General features: G+C 38.8%; 1 protein-coding gene across 1 annotated transcript; it reads right to left on the bottom strand.

The window, feature by feature from the left end:
- Positions 1-39: 39 nt before the first annotated feature.
- LOC145548759 (C-type mannose receptor 2-like) lies at positions 40-6,358 on the bottom strand. Its single transcript, XM_081599691.1, has 4 exons — positions 2,822-6,358; positions 2,242-2,625; positions 1,813-2,157; positions 40-1,393 (listed from the first exon to the last, which is right to left on the bottom strand). Exons 1-4 carry the CDS (start codon positions 3,039-3,041, stop codon positions 1,050-1,052), a joined length of 1,293 nt encoding a protein of 430 aa, XP_081455817.1. The 5' UTR covers positions 3,042-6,358; the 3' UTR covers positions 40-1,049.
- Between the last annotated feature and the right edge of the window lie 9,557 nt (positions 6,359-15,915).

The raw sequence follows: 15,915 nt of genomic DNA, 5'->3' as shown, positions 1-15,915 counted from the left end.
ACCAGACTACAAAGTCAACTGGTACTGAGTTAGAGTTGCTCTAAATAGCAGCAGATAAGTTAAAATAAAATTGGGCCAAAATGGAGCCTTGAGGGACGCCTCATGAGAAAGAGAACCAGAAGCGACAAAGTTATTCATCATGACAAAGGAGGTTATGTCAGAAATGTATCTATTGATACAGATATATTAATATAGTCTTAGACTATTTTAAAAAGAGCAAACAGGCACATAACAACCTAAAGTTTGATTGAGATGAAATTTATTTCCTCTCTGTTTTTTCTTGTCTTCTGGCTGCAGAAATGTAACAATTGTCCTCTAGTCCTTCAAAGTTTGGATTCTCCTTACAGAACCAGAACCAGAAGTTAGTCAAAGCTCAGACCCATCCAGACATGATCAGTCGATCTGTTCTTGACTTTCTCCTGGATCCACCTGAAACCTTAATTTACTACACATATGTCCGTGTCATGTATTGATTTCACACTTTATTTGTTATAAAGATGTAAATAACATTTGAGAGATAAGAGCCATACAGATAAAATAAACTATGAAACACTTTATTAAATCAAGAGCACACAAAATAGGCATAAATAAAACACAGTTGTTTGAAATGCGGTTCTGATACCTGATGAGTGTTTATCAGAAAATCTCACCATCATAACAGATGAAGGGTTTTCATTCTTCATCTGCCTTGACATGATGCATAATTCCAGGTTTTAGATCTAAATTTTTATATAAAACACATGAGGTATTCAGAAGCTTCCACACTAATAAACCAGAAGATAAATAGTGTCTCTGTAACATGACTCAAAAGTCTAATAGCATTTTTAGAGAAGCAAATTCACTTAGATGTACAGATTCAAAATTAGTCAGCTGTTCTCAGACAAACATGTTATTTTTCCCAGTCCTTAAACAAGCATAGTGAAAATGTTTCCTTAATCTAAAAGAAACACAGCAAGATCAGCTTCAGTTAAAGGATATGATTATTATTTTAGACATATCTGAAATCAAATATAGAAGCAGAACAAGTTAAGCAAAAGGGAGAAAACATTTCATTTAGTAGAACAGATGAAATTCAACTTTTCTGTGCCATTTCTTTGGAACCACTTATGTTTTCCTCTCGTTTCCATGGCTCCATACATGTGACAGTCACTCGTCTGACCAGCTGAGGTTTTGTTCTCATGACCAGTTGGTGGACAGACCCAGAACCACACACTGAGACGGCAGCTGAACCGCAGACCAATCCAGACATAATCAGTCGATGCCTCCTTGACTTTCTCCTGGATCCATCTCTGATCATCCATGTTGGTGATGGTGACCAGGTCATGGTGGTGACCTCTGCAGTAGGTCAAGGCGTCCTCCCAGGTCATCTTTTCTTTAACTAGGACAACTTTGTCTGTTGTAGAGGCAACAAACACAAAGGTTGGTGCTTTGTCAAAGACGAAGGTCACAAGCTTAAATGAGTTGTGTGTAAATATAAGGCAGAAAGAACTACTTTTTCTTCTCCATCATATTTTGTGTGAAATAAAGTAAAAAGTATATACTAGATGGGATATGGATGCAGAACCATTTTAATTAGTCTTCTTGTATTTATTCAAATAAACAGAATTTTGAAGTATACAATTTTCAATGAAATATAAACTTTTGCACAAAATAAAGGGCTACAAATGTTTCTGCAAAATGAAGTCCTCACAAATGTAGAGTACAATCTGAGATATTAACTCCAGAATTAAATGACCAGGTTTATGTTTCATATTTTTTATAGGGTAATATTGAGGAGTGGCATTAGTTTTACAATTTTTCAGGAAAACTCACCATCATAACAAATGAAGGGTTTTGTAATATCACAGTTCACATTCTTCCATCTTCCTTCACCATCAAACTTAGTCATGGCACATTGACCACTGTTGGGTTGGTGATTGTTAAAGTCATCATTCCAGTGTCTGAAAGAAAAACTGCTTCCATCTGACCATCTCCACGTGTCTCTGAACAGACCAATGTATGGTAGATCATTGGAGTTTATCAATTTCTCCACTTCTCCATCCAGTAGCTGCTTCGTTCCACTGATCAGGTCTGTGTGTTTCTCTCTACAGTAACTCTGAGCTTCCAGCCAGGACTTCTGCTCTCTGATCAAGTGATATTTATGGGTTGTATTAGTTTCTGTGGAGTAATCAAACATATTTATGTTTATCTTGTTTGAACAAAAGAGAAAAAATCAAATGAAAAATAGATGAACATTCTCACCATTGTAGCAGATGAAAATATGCTGATTAAGGCAGCCGGTGTCTTTCCATTTGAGATTATTATTCACAATCACACAGTTCTCAGGTTTTACTTGATTTCCATTATCAGTCGGTTCTCCAGTGGCCCAGTTTGTTTCATTAAACTCCACTCCAGGCAGAGACCAGCGCCATGTTCTGGTACCATGTTGTTGATCATACAGACCAATCCAAGCTTCACTCTGATCTCCAGCTGAGATGTTGATGAGTCTCTTCATGTCCTTCATGTTAGTCACTGTGACCAGGTCAGTGTGTTTCTCTCTGCAGTACTGCTGAGCTTCAGTCCAGGTCTTATTCTCATTAATGTAGTGAAACTCATAGAGCTGACAGTCCATGAAGCAACACTGATCTGTAGATATAAAACATGTTTCTGTATTTAGTTCTAAATACAGACTGCTAGACTAAAACTTTGTCTTTGCAAAAACCATAATAAGTATTCTCATTCTAATTTCTGTGTGATAAAAATCCAGCAGACCTCCTCGCAATCCAAGTGACTGTAATGTTCCAGAAACCAGAGAGTCTAGTTGTGTTTCAGATCAACTTACCCATCAGGAAGAGCAGAATCAGACTCCACTGCATCTTTGCTGTCAGATGAATTATTTTCCTCCAGCAGTTTGTCTCTGTTGGATGAAGAACATTTAAACAGTGAAAAGCTGCAGCTCTCCCTCCACTGGACAGAGAAACAATGAGAGCAGAGAGATGAAGACAGACAGACAGACACTCTGCTCTGTTTTTCTTTAACCCAAAAAACATAACATTATACATGACAAAACATGAGTATGCTCGTAAAATCTCACCATCTTGTTTCACCTAAAGCTGTTCTCAGTAGATTTATGTCTTTCCTTCGTAGCAGCCAGAGCTATGCTGACACAACTCGTTTATAGAATTTAATTTTAAACATTTCATTTCTTTATTCAAACCTCAGGTGTGGCAGGGCGTGGTGGAGGTATTCTGTTGATGAAAGAAATTTCTAATCTGCGCTGATGTTGTTGGGCTTCTGGCCATGAAGGACTCACTGGTAATCCCACAATGCATTGCTTTAGCATTTTTTTTAGCTTCAACAGGAAAAGGAGGATTTTCACAGAATGGAAATGTGACGACATGTAACAAAATAGACACACTAACAGCTGTCACCAAACTCTAATATGATATTATAACTAAGATAAAAATGCAATAGGACAAAAATCTAAGCACTAAGAGTGAACAAAACCTACATCTAGTTTCTTTACTCCACTATATATTGCAGGAGTCCTTCTATACTTTTCTCAAGTTCTCTTTCAAATGGTGATGTTAACCACCCCTAACTTCAAAACCAGTAGGGTAAAACCAGTTCACCATAATTACACCACATGTTCTTTCTTTTCTTCTAACTCAAATTATTTTGCTTTCCTCCACAGATGCAACCTAGACGAAGGGATATGAATTACTGAAAATGATTATTAGCTTAAACAATCTTATGAAATAAACTCTTACCTTTTCTGAGTTTTGTGGGTCAAACGTAACAGATGTGTGATCCTTCTTCTCTAAATCAGCCTTTGTCAGCTGAGGCACTTTTTGTCGATATGAACAAATGTTGGTGTTTGACGTGTTTTTAGAGCTGCTGGTAACAGAAAAAGTAAACTTTACGCAGATGCAAATAATGGTAGCAGATCCCTCTATTCTCAACCAGGACGTTGTTTTTCCCCCGATGCAAAACTAGTAGATCAGGGGAAAGGATAGAAAGTTGTTCCCTTTTTTTAATTTAATATTCTATTTTTTAAGTTTTATAGTGTACAGTGTGTTTCAAAATTATCCATCCCCCTTAAACTTCTCTATTTTAGTCAATCCAAAATTCAGATAAACTTATTGTGATTTTATTCATCTTGTGTTTCAGAACAAGCTGAAGGTGATTTTGTCTCAGTTTGGAGATTCAGACGTTGAGGACGTCACAAGAGTCGAGTTTGGAGAAAATGAAACCACGAATGGTTTTCTCCTGTCTGGGTTGATGTGTAAAATAGTTTTAACTTTGACCAAATGACGCCACTGAAAGAAGCTTTTCCTGACTACATAGTAAATTAGATCTTAAATGTAAAATCCCAATCAAAGTTTGAATGTTTTTCTTTAAAGTCAAAGCATTAACACCTGTAGTGGCATTTCTGCCAAATATTCAGTCGTCTGTTAGCTTAGAAATAACAACATTCTGGCAAAAACACTGTTTGACAGCAAAAATATAATCCATAACACAATGGAGCGCCATGGCAACCAGGCTACAGGGACAACTAACTGGTACTGAGTTAGAGTTGCTCTAAATGGCAGCAGATAAATTTGAAATTAAATTGGGCCAAAATGCAGCCTTGAGGGACGCCTCATGAGAAGGAGAACCAGAAGAGACAAAGTTATTCATAATGACAAACGAGGTTATGTCAGAAATGTATTTATAGATACAGATATAGTAATGTTATCTTATACTATTTTAAAAAGCGCACACAGGCACAGAACAATCTAAAGCTTAAAGCAAATGAAATTAAATTCCTCTCTGTTATTTCTTGTGTCTCGGTTCCATGGCTCCAGAAATGTCACATTTATCCACCTGTCATTCAAAGTCCAGATTCTTCTTACAGAACCAGAAATGAAGAGTGCTGTTGAAACGCAGACCCATCCACACATAATCAGTCAGGTGTTGTTGACTTTCTTCTGGGTTCATCTCTGACCATCCGTGTTGGTGATGATACATTACAGCATCTTGCCAGGTTTTATTTTTTATTGACCAGGCTGACTTAATCTGTCATCGGAGTAAAGAGCACAACTTATTGTTCTTGATTTTATTTTTTGCTATTTTTCAGAAACCACACCTGCTCACTTTATTTTACAACACTTGTGTAATATATTGTTTTCACACTTTACTTACAGATGTATTATCGGAGCACATAATACAACATAAAACCCCATCAGGGTGCAATGGTACAAAAATGTTTCACTCCCAGAACTAGGAAATAAACAATGGAGCAATACTTATTTTACATCAATAAATTGATAGAGAATACATAATTAGATTTTAAAAAGTGATACACATTAAAAGAAGCCAACCAATGTTTATTTTGTTTCCAGATGAATCACTGGTATAAAACACTGCAGTCAAATTAAAGGTCAAATTTAAACTTGACCCCTGTGAGTCTAGTTTGTTTGCATGTTCCTTATTCATAAAAAAAAGAAAAAAAAAAAAGAAAAGAAAAACTAAACAGGCTAACAATTTTGCTGATGAAAGAAAAAAGAAAACATCTTATGCAAAGTGGTACAGAAATGCAAACTCAATTTAAGCATTTTTAAACTGTGTATTTATTTCAGTTAGTTATTGGTGTCATAGTGTTGATTAATTACAGACCCAAATGCAGCAGGCGACTGATGTGGATCAGTTGTGGATATTTAATGAAAACAAAAAACCCAATTTACAAAAAAAAACCCCAAAAACATAAAAGTAAAAAGATACAAGAAAATCCAAAACAAGGCCAATCCAGAGACATGATGAGAACACTGAGGAACCATGAGAAGAGTGTGGTGACATAAGTAACAAGTACAAACTGGTGACTATTGGCTGAGACAGAGAGGCTTAAGAACTGGGAGGTAAATCGTGGGAGCAATAGACCTGACTGATGAACTACTTGGTTGCAGGTGTGAGTGGTTGGAGGAGGAGAAGACTGAGGGGAGGAGAGAAGGTGAGACGGGGAAGTGAAGAAGATTACATATGGGAGAAGGAAATAATTCTGACACCAAAGAAACTCTAAGACTAAAGAAACGTGGTAACCTAGGGAGACAAAGATATAAGGAGAAACCATAAATGAACTGAACAGAAACAAGACTGATTTAATAAGGACTAAGGAACACAGAATACTTAAACTAGAACAACTAAGAAAGACTAGAAAAAGAAATAAACCAAACTAGAATCATTGAGGAAGAACAGAAGTAAAAAACAAGGTAGAACTGAAGAGAAAAAACTGAGGAACACCAACAATGACAAAAAAAATCAACTCAAATTCTTTCACATCATGCAAAATAAATTCATATTGTATGATATATGACAACAAATCATGATTCTCAAAAGGAATAGCTTCAGATTTAATTCTTAGAACAGATTAAATTAAACTTCTCAGTATCCTTTACCTTTTTCCACAGATGGTCCCCTTTTGTCTCCATGGCTCCAGACATGTCACAGTCGTCCATCTTTCCATCTAAAGCCCAGTTCTTATAGCTGACCACCTCATTACTGACCCAGAACCAGAAATCCAGAGTGTAGGTGAAGCGCAGACCCATCCAGACATAATCAGTCGATGCCTCCTTGACTTTCTCCTGGATCCATCTCTGATCATCCATGTTGGTGATGGTGACCAGGTCATGGTGGTGATCTGTGCAGTAGGTCAAGGCGTCCTCCCAGTTCATCTTCTCTTTGATCAGGATCACGTTATCTGTCACGGAATTGATCAGCATTAAAAAATAATGACCATAAACTAATTTGATCAAGAACAACAGATATGTCTTTGGTTTTAAACCAGAGGGGTAGATCTACCAAAAATTGCCCTCCAGTAAGAGTAGCACTACTTTCAAATATTTTTCCTCAAGCAAAATTACAAGTAAGAAATTACTCAAATAAAATTAAAAATCTGATTAAAAATACAATACGGAGTAACTCATAATAGCCTCTGATTTATATCAACATGATGTCATCAGAATGTACAAAATTGTGGTGTTTTAAAGACAAAAATAGCATAAATGATCCATATGCATAACATAATATTAAAATAAATTTAATTAGAAAAAAAAAAAATTCCATGTCCAATTTTCTTAACATAAATCTTGTGAAACAAATAATATACCAGTAGTTAAAGTTTACACAGTATATTAAAACAGGCAAAAGTATTTCCGGGGATAATGTCCAGCTCTGAAAAAAATTAAGTGACCACTGCAAAATGATCAGTTTCTCTAATTTTACTCTTTATAAGTCTATGTTTGAGTAAAATGAACGTTGTTCTTTTATACTATGAACTACTGACATGTCACTGAAATTCCAAGCAAATATTTAGTATTTATTAGCAGAAAAAGAGAAATAGAAATGGTCAGAAACAGGAAACAGATGCAGTGCTTTCAGAGCTTAAATAATGCAAAGAAAACAAGTTCATGTTCATTTAACAATAAAACTAATGTCTTAACACAAGAACAGTTAAGAAATCAATATTTGGTGGAACAATCATGATATTTTCAATGGGGTTCAGTGCAGTGGACTCTTAATGTTTACCAGAGCTGTATAGTGGTCACTGTATTTTCACTTGACCTCCAAATGCCTCACTGGATGGAAAATAACATTAGAACAACAGAGCTTGTGTACAAACAGGAAGTCTCATTTTCACATCATTTGTTGGTTTGTTTTTTGATCCGGAGCATTTATGCTCAAAATATGTTTGTTCAATGAAGTTTTGCAGAGTTTGTGGAAAATCTAGAAGTATTACTCTAGATATAGCAGCAATATTTCAAGTAATAGTAGAAAGTATTGTGGTTTAAATTAAAACTACCAAAAGTGCATTTTACCCAAAATGCTGCGAAAGTAAATTTCTGAGTAAATGTAACTGGTTTCTAATCCATCACTGGTCCAAACAAAACTTTTTGAGGCTTTTGCTTGATGCAGTGAAATTATCTATGAAATAAATTAACTAATACTTAAAATTAGAAATTGCACAGTTCTAATGTTGACATAATCATAGTATTTGTTTACACCAACTCACCATCATTACAGATGAAGGAATTTCTTGTAAAACACTTTCTATTAATCCATCTGCCTTCACCATTAAACACAGTAACGCCACATTCACCACTGTTGGGGTTGTGATTGGTAAACCATTTATTCCAGTGTCTGAAAGAGAAACTGCTTCCATCTGACCACCTCCATGTGTCTCTGAACAGACCAATGTGTGCGTAATCACTTGCAGAGTTCATCATCTTCTCCACCTCTCCATCCTGTAGCTGCTTCATTCCACTGATCAGGTCTGTGTGTTTCTCTCTGCAGTAACTCTGAGCTTCCAGTCAGGAATTCTTCTCTTTAATCAAGTGATATTTATGGGTTGTAATAGTTTCTGTGGAGTAATCAGACATATTTATGCTCATGTTGTTTGGACAAACCATATAAAAATAACTGATAAGTAGATGAACATTCTCACCATTATAGCAGAGGAAATGTTTTGTAATTTGGCACTGGGTGTCTATCCAGTTGAGATTTTTATTCACAATCACACAGTTCTCATGTCGATTTCCATTATCAGTCGGTTCTCCAGTGGCCCAGTTTGTTTCATCAAACTCCACTCCTGGCAGAGACCAGCGCCATGTTCTGGTACCATGTTGTTGATCATACAGACCAATCCAAGCTTCACTCTGATTTCCAGCTGAGATGTTGATGAGTCTCTCCATGTCCTTCATGTTAGTCACTGTGACCAGGTCAGTGTGTTTCTCTCTGCAGTACTGCTGAGCTTCAGTCCAGTTCTTATTCTCATTAATTTAGTGAAACTGATAGAGCTGACAGTCCATGAAACAACACTGAGCTGTAGATATAAAACATGTTTCTGTATTTAATACTAAATACAGACTGCCAGATTAATACACTGTGTCTTTGCAAAAAACAAAACAGGTGTTCTCATTCTAATTTCTGTGTGACAAGTCATCCAGATCTCCTCAGAGTCCAACTATGGGTAACGTTCCAGAAACCAGAGAGTCTAGTTGTGTTTCAGATCAACTTACCCATCAGGAAGAGCAGAATCAGACTCCACTGCATCTTTGCTGTCAGATGAATTATTTTCCTCCAGCAGTTTGTCTCTGTTGGATGAAGAACATTTAAACAGTGAAAAGCTGCAGCTCTCCCTCCACTGGACAGAGAAACGATGAGAGCAGAGAGATGAAGACAGACAGGAGGAACGTAAACCCTAAACCTTTCTCTACGCATAAATAAAATTATAAGATGATATTATAACAAAGAAAAAAGATCAATAATTTGGCCAAAAAAAAAAACTAAGCATAAAGAGTGAACAAAAAACAACATCTGGTTCCTTTACTCCACAATAAATTGGATGATGTTTTACGCATATTCAAAAGTCATCTTTCAAATGGTGATGTTAACCACCCCAAGCTTCACAAACAGTATGATAAAACCAGTTCACCATAATTACACCGACTGTTGTTTTTTTCTTGTTCTGATTACTTTGCTTTCCTCCACAGAGGCAACGTAGACCGAGGATTGTGGATTACTGAACAGGATAATTAGCTTAAACAATCTTTTAAAATAAACTGTTACCTTTTCTGAATTTTGTGGGTCAAACATAACAGATCTATATCCTTCTTCTCTAGATCAGCCTCTGTCAGCTGAGGCACTTTGAGTCGATATGAACAAATGTTTGTGTTTGACGTGTTTTTAGAGCTGCTGGTAACAGGAAATGTCAAACATGCAGATGCAAATAATGGTAGCAGATTCCTCTGTTCTCAACCAGGAAGTTGTTTTTTCCCAATGCAAAACTAGTGGAACGGATAGAAAGTTGTTCCCTTTCTGTTAATTTAGAATTCCATTTTTTAAGTTTAAGTTTTACAGTGAACAGTGTGTCTGTGAAAATTAAGTTTGATGGGTGTATTCTTTCTATGGGAACCAAAAACAACATGGTCGTACCTTACTGTAAATGTATTATGAATGTCAGAAATTACATTAAATTATATTGAAAATGTTCTTCTGATAGGACAGTTCCAGAATAAATGACTGGATGTTCTTTTCCAAACCTTACATTTGGAGTCTAATGTTTAATATATTCATTTTGTACTGTTACGGCCAGTGGCCTTGTGTATGTTTTCTTTTCCTTTTTTTTGTACCATCAGCAGCTTCTAATCAAGTTGACTCCACTTGGAAGTGGATGCAGCCCTGCCTTCCAGTGCCACTCCCTGAGGCCTACAGCGATTGGCTCATCAATTACCAGCTACACCAATCCCTGAAGAGGCCTCCCCTTTAAAAACCAAGGACTTCCTGGGAGAAGGCGCGGCTGATTCTTTGCTTAGACAGCTTGCCACTTTGGGTGTTTGTTTGTTTAGTTGACTGCTGTCAACTGACTATGTAAACTTTGATAGCCCTGATAGATTTTGTTAGTTTTGCAAGCTCTTGCTAGCTCTTGTCCCTGTGAGGGATCTCTGAATCTCTGTTAGACATTTGTAGTTTGTTTTTGTTTAATCTGTATGGAAAGTCCATTTTTGTTTGGTTAAGATATTGTTTTGTGGATTTTCTTATTTAGTACATTTTTTGTTGTAAGTCCCTAACTTTTGATGTTAATTTTTACCTTTTTATTTTTTGTCAAAACCGTAATAAACTCCTAAATTGTAAAACCTTACCACCTAGGTTTCTTTAATGTTGCTTCCCTTTCCCCTGGCCGAGCCGGGTCGTAACATTAAATGGGGGCTCGTCCGGGATCTGTTTAAAACAATCCCGTGGCTACAGTTTAGGAAAATTTGTTTGGTTTTGCTGCCTGGCGGTGGCGCTGTAAAGGCTGTGTTGTCAGTTCAGAAATGGCTCAGTTTAATATTGACCAATTCTTGGAACAACCTTCTTTTGAGCAACTTGCATCTTGTCGTAAAGCTGACTTGGCTGAGATTGCAAGTTACTTTTCCATTTCTTATTCCAAGCAATTGCTGAAGAAGGAACTAAGGGATCTAATTGTGAATAAACTGGTTGAGTTGAATTTGTTATCTTTGCCTTCACAGATCCCAATCTCATCTGCTCTACCAACTGTTGCTGAGCCTGCTGCAGAGATGGAATCTGCTGGCCCCTCAAACTTTGCAGAGAGACCTCGGGAGCTAACACCAGAGGGTGACATGAAGGTGGTTGGTGGGATTCAGACTCCTGTCACACTTCCTAGGTTTGATCCCCTCTCGGCTTCCTCTGGATCTGTTGGGTCCAAAGTTGACGCTCGCCTGAAGGTTCGTCTCGCCAGATTGCAAGTTGAGGCTGAGGAGAAAGCACAACTCAGGCAATATCAGCTTGAAATTAAGCGGTTGGAAATTGAGGCTGAAAAAGCTATAAAGCTTCGACAGCTAGAGCTTGAGTATAAGGCCAGATTTCCAGTTCAAACAGCCAGTGAGAGCCCTACTAGTAGTTCTGGTGGGCACTCTATTAGACCCTTTGATGTTACCAAGTATGTGACTTTGGTACCTGAGTTTCGAGAGACAGAGATTGATTCTTACTTTTCTGCTTTTGAGCGAATAGCACAGGCTTTACAGTGGCCCCCTGACGTTTGGTCTCTGCTCCTACAGTGCAAAATTCATGGTAAAGCTCAAGAGGTTGTAGCCGCCCTTCCTCTTTCAGACACCCTAAAGTATGATGTGGTTAAAGCTGCCATTTTGAAAGCTTATGAGCTTGTTCCTGAGGCTTACCGGCAAAAATTTAGGTCTTTTAGGAAAAGCCCCTCTCAGACCTATGTAGAGTTTGCCAGAGAAAAGGGAAGTCTCTTTGATCGTTGGTGTGCTTCAAGTAAGGTGACAAATTTTGACACTCTGAGAGAACTTGTTCTATTGGAAGAGTTCAAAAATTGTCTACCTGAACGTGTTGTTGTTCACTTGAATGAGCAAAAGGTAAACTCATTGTCTTCTGCTGCTGTGTTAGCTGATGAATATGTGCTTACACATAAGTCTACCTTTCAGTCTGTGCTCAATAAAAGTGTGTCTATAAAATCAGCTGCTGAGCAACCCAAATCAGCTCCTCAAAAGAATGACAAGGAGTGTTTCTATTGTCACAGAACAGGTCACCTCATTGCTAATTGTTTAGCCTTGAAACGAAAAGAACAGAACACACCATCCAAACCAAAAGGTGTGGGGTTAATAAAGAACCAGTCTCCTACCCCAGGAAAGGCTGAAATTAGCTGTACTCCTGATCCGTGTTATGAACCTTTTTTGCTGACTGGATATGTTTCATTACCAGGAAAACTTGCAGATCCACATCCAGTTCGTATTTTGCGTGACACTGGTGCCTCCCAATCCATTATCTTAACAGATTCCCTACCATTTTGTGAGTTGTCATCTTGTGGCTACAGTGTTGTACTACAAGGACTGGAAATGGGTTATGTCCCCCGGCCTGTACACTTGGTGCAGTTACAGTCAGAACTGATTTCTGGTATTTTCCCCATTGCTGTTTGTTCTGCGCTTCCAGTTAAAGGTATTTCCCTTTTACTTGGTAATGATATTGCAGGTGGTAAAGTAACACCATCCCTAGAAGTATTAGATGTCCCCTGCTCCCTTCCTAAGGAGGAAGAGGCAACGCAGACTAATGTGTCTACTTCCTGTGTGCTCACCAGGGCTCAAAAATTGAAGGGAACCTCAGAGGAAAATGTGGACTTGTCTGATAGTGTGCTTATGTCAATCTTTTCAGAGGAGGAAAAACTACCAGTTACAACACAGTTGCCTGCAGTCCACCCGGTGAAACCAGATGTGCGACAAGCTGATTTTGGTGGTTGTTCCCCCATCTCCCGGTCACAGCTTTGTGCAGCTCAGAAGGTGGATCCAACTCTTAAGAGGTGCTTCTCAGGTGTTGTAAGTGCTGACAAAGCTAAAGTTGAACCATTAGCATTTCATGTTAATGATGGAGTATTAATGAGAAAATGGTGCCCTGTTGTCCTCCCTGATGCTGACTGGAATGTGGTACACCAAATTGTAATTCCATCAGGTTACCGCAAACACATTTTGGCCTTGGCACATGAAGGAAGCTGGTCAGGACATTTGGGAGTAACAAAAACTTATCAGAATGTTCTGAAACACTTTTACTGGCCCGGATTAAAAACGGATGTACGCCAGTATTGTCGCAGCTGTCATACCTGTCAGGTAGCTGGTAAACCCAACCAAGTTATCCCTCCTGCTCCTCTCCATCCTATACCTGTGGTTGGAGAACCTTTCGAGCGAATCATCATGGACTGTGTTGGACCGCTTCCTCGCACAAAATCTGGTAATCAGTTTCTCCTCACCTTAATGTGCGCCTCAACTCGTTACCCAGAAGCAATACCACTGCGTAAAATTACTTCCAGCTCAGTAGTAAAAGCGATGACAAAGTTTTTTTCCACCTTCGGCCTTCCTAGAATAATTCAAACTGATCAAGGCACAAACTTTCAGTCTAAGCTTTTTAAGCAAGTCCTTAAAGAACTGAACATACAGCATACAGTCTCCAGCGCTTATCATCCTGAATCTCAAGGAGCTTTAGAGCGTTGGCACCAGACGTTAAAGTCTATGCTACGAAAGTATTGTACAGAAACAGAAAAAGACTGGGATGAAGGCATACCTTTTGTTTTGTTTGCTGCTCGGGAGTCTATTCAAGAGTCTCTAAGATTCAGCCCAGCTGAGTTGGTGTTTGGCCATACACTCCGTAGCCCTCTGAAAATTCTCAAAGAGAAACTCTTAGAGATAAATGTTTCTCCCCAGGAGAACATTCTGGACTATGTCTGCAAATTTAGAGAGAGACTGCATCAGTCTTGTGCTTTTGCAAAAGAAACACTAGGTGAGTCTCAAAGGTCTATGAAAAAGCATTATGATCAGTCTGCCCTGTCTCGTTCTTTTGCTAAGGGAGAAAAAGTCCTAGCCTTACTACCTGTTCCTGGTTCTACTCTTTCTGCCAAGTTTTCAGGACCTTATGTGGTTCAGGAAAAGTTGAGTGAGACAGATTATGTAATCGGCACTCCTGAAAGAAGGAGAAAATCTCGGGTCTGTCACATAAATATGTTAAAACCGTACTGTTCTCGAAACCCAAACGGTACTCCTGACCTTCAAACAGGTCAACCCCTACCTTCAATTTGCTCCTCAGCATTGATTGTAAGGGATTGTTCTGACTCTGCTATAGAGGATGGTTTAACATTGCGTCCCATTTCTTACCAAAGCTCACGATTGCTAAACTCTGAAATGTTGAAGGTTCTGCCTAACCAGCTTTCACATTTAACAGAGGAACAAAAAAATGATATTATTGTCTTGGTCAATAGTTTCCCAGAACTGTTCCATGACGTGCCAACACAAACTTCAGTTCTTAAACATGACATTGATGTTGCTGGGGCCAAGCCAATAAAACAACATCCGTACAGAATAAACCCAGTTAAAAGAGTGTTGATGAACGGTGAGACAGACTACATGTTACAACATGGGTTTGCTAAGCGTAGCGCCAGCCCATGGAGCTCCCCATGTCTTTTGGAGATGAAACCTGATGGCTCTCCTCGCTTTATAACAGATTTCCGAAAAGTTAACTCAGTTACTGTTATAGATTCGTATCCACTTCCCCGTATAGAGGATTGTGTTGATACAATTGGCAATGCCAACTTTGTAAGTAAACTGGACCTGTTAAAAGGATACTGGCAGGTACCATTAACTGACCGTGCATCAGAGATCTCTGCATTTGTAACACCAGATCAGTTTTTGCAATATACAGTCATGGCATTTGGCATGTGTAATGCCCCAGCCACCTTTCAGCGGTTGGTTAACACTGTTCTGTCTGGGCTACCAAACTGTAATGCATATCTTGACGATCTCATTGTGTATACTTCTACCTGGGAAGAACACATAAAAATCTTAAAAGATGTGTTCACCCGGCTTGCTGAAGCTTCACTTACTGTAAACTTAGCAAAGTGTGACTTTGGTAAAGCAACCGTCACTTACCTAGGTAGGCAAGTTGGCCAGGGACAGGTATGCCCTATAGAAGCCAAAATAAAAGCCATCGTTGAGTTTCCTGTCCCTAGCACAAGAAAAGCCCTTCGCCGTTTCATTGGCATGGCCAGTTATTATCGAAACTTCTGTCGAAATTTTTCGACTGTAGCCCACCCTCTTACTACTTTGCTGAGCCCAAAAGTAGACTTTGTCTGGACTCCTGAATGTCAGCATGCATTTGAAAGTATAAAATCTCTTTTGTCACATGCACCTGTGCTTTCTTCTCCAGACATGTCAAAGGCTTTCAAACTTGAAGTGGATGCTAGTGCTGTTGGAGCTGGTGCTGTACTGTTACAGGAAGGTGGGGACGGAGCTGATCATCCCGTCTGTTATTTTTCCCGTAAATTTACACCTAGTCAACTCAATTACTCCATCATTGAGAAAGAAACTCTGGCTTTGCTACTTGCACTTCAACACTTTGAGGTTTACCTAGGGTCTAGCCCTGTGCCAATCACAGTGTACACCGACCACAACCCCCTTGTTTTCCTTTCTCGGATGTACAACCATAACCAGAGACTCATGCGGTGGGCTTTACTGGTACAGGATTACCATCTTGATATCAAACATAAAAAAGGTGCAGACAACTGCTTAGCAGATGCTTTATCTAGAGTGTAGCTTATGTAGTTACCTTCGGTTGGACATGTTCCTCCCAAACCCTTTTAGATTTAGGATCTTTAGGGGGGAGGTGTTACGGCCAGTGGCCTTGTGTATGTTTTCTTTTCCTTTTTTTTGTACCATCAGCAGCTTCTAATCAAGTTGACTCCACTTGGAAGTGGATGCAGCCCTGCCTTCCAGTGCCACTCCCTGAGGCCTACAGCGATTGGCTCATCAATTACCAGCTACACCAATCCCTGAAGAGGCCTCCCCTTTAAAAACCAAGGACTTCCTGGGAGAAGGCGCGGCTGATTCTTTGCTTAGACAGCTT

The sequence above is a fragment of the Poecilia reticulata genome, chromosome 18 (assembly GCF_904066995.2).
Source record: "Poecilia reticulata chromosome 18, P_reticulata-male-v2, whole genome shotgun sequence".
NCBI classification, from domain to species: domain Eukaryota; kingdom Metazoa; phylum Chordata; class Actinopteri; order Cyprinodontiformes; family Poeciliidae; genus Poecilia; species Poecilia reticulata.
This window is presented reverse-complemented; position numbering and strand designations above follow the sequence as displayed.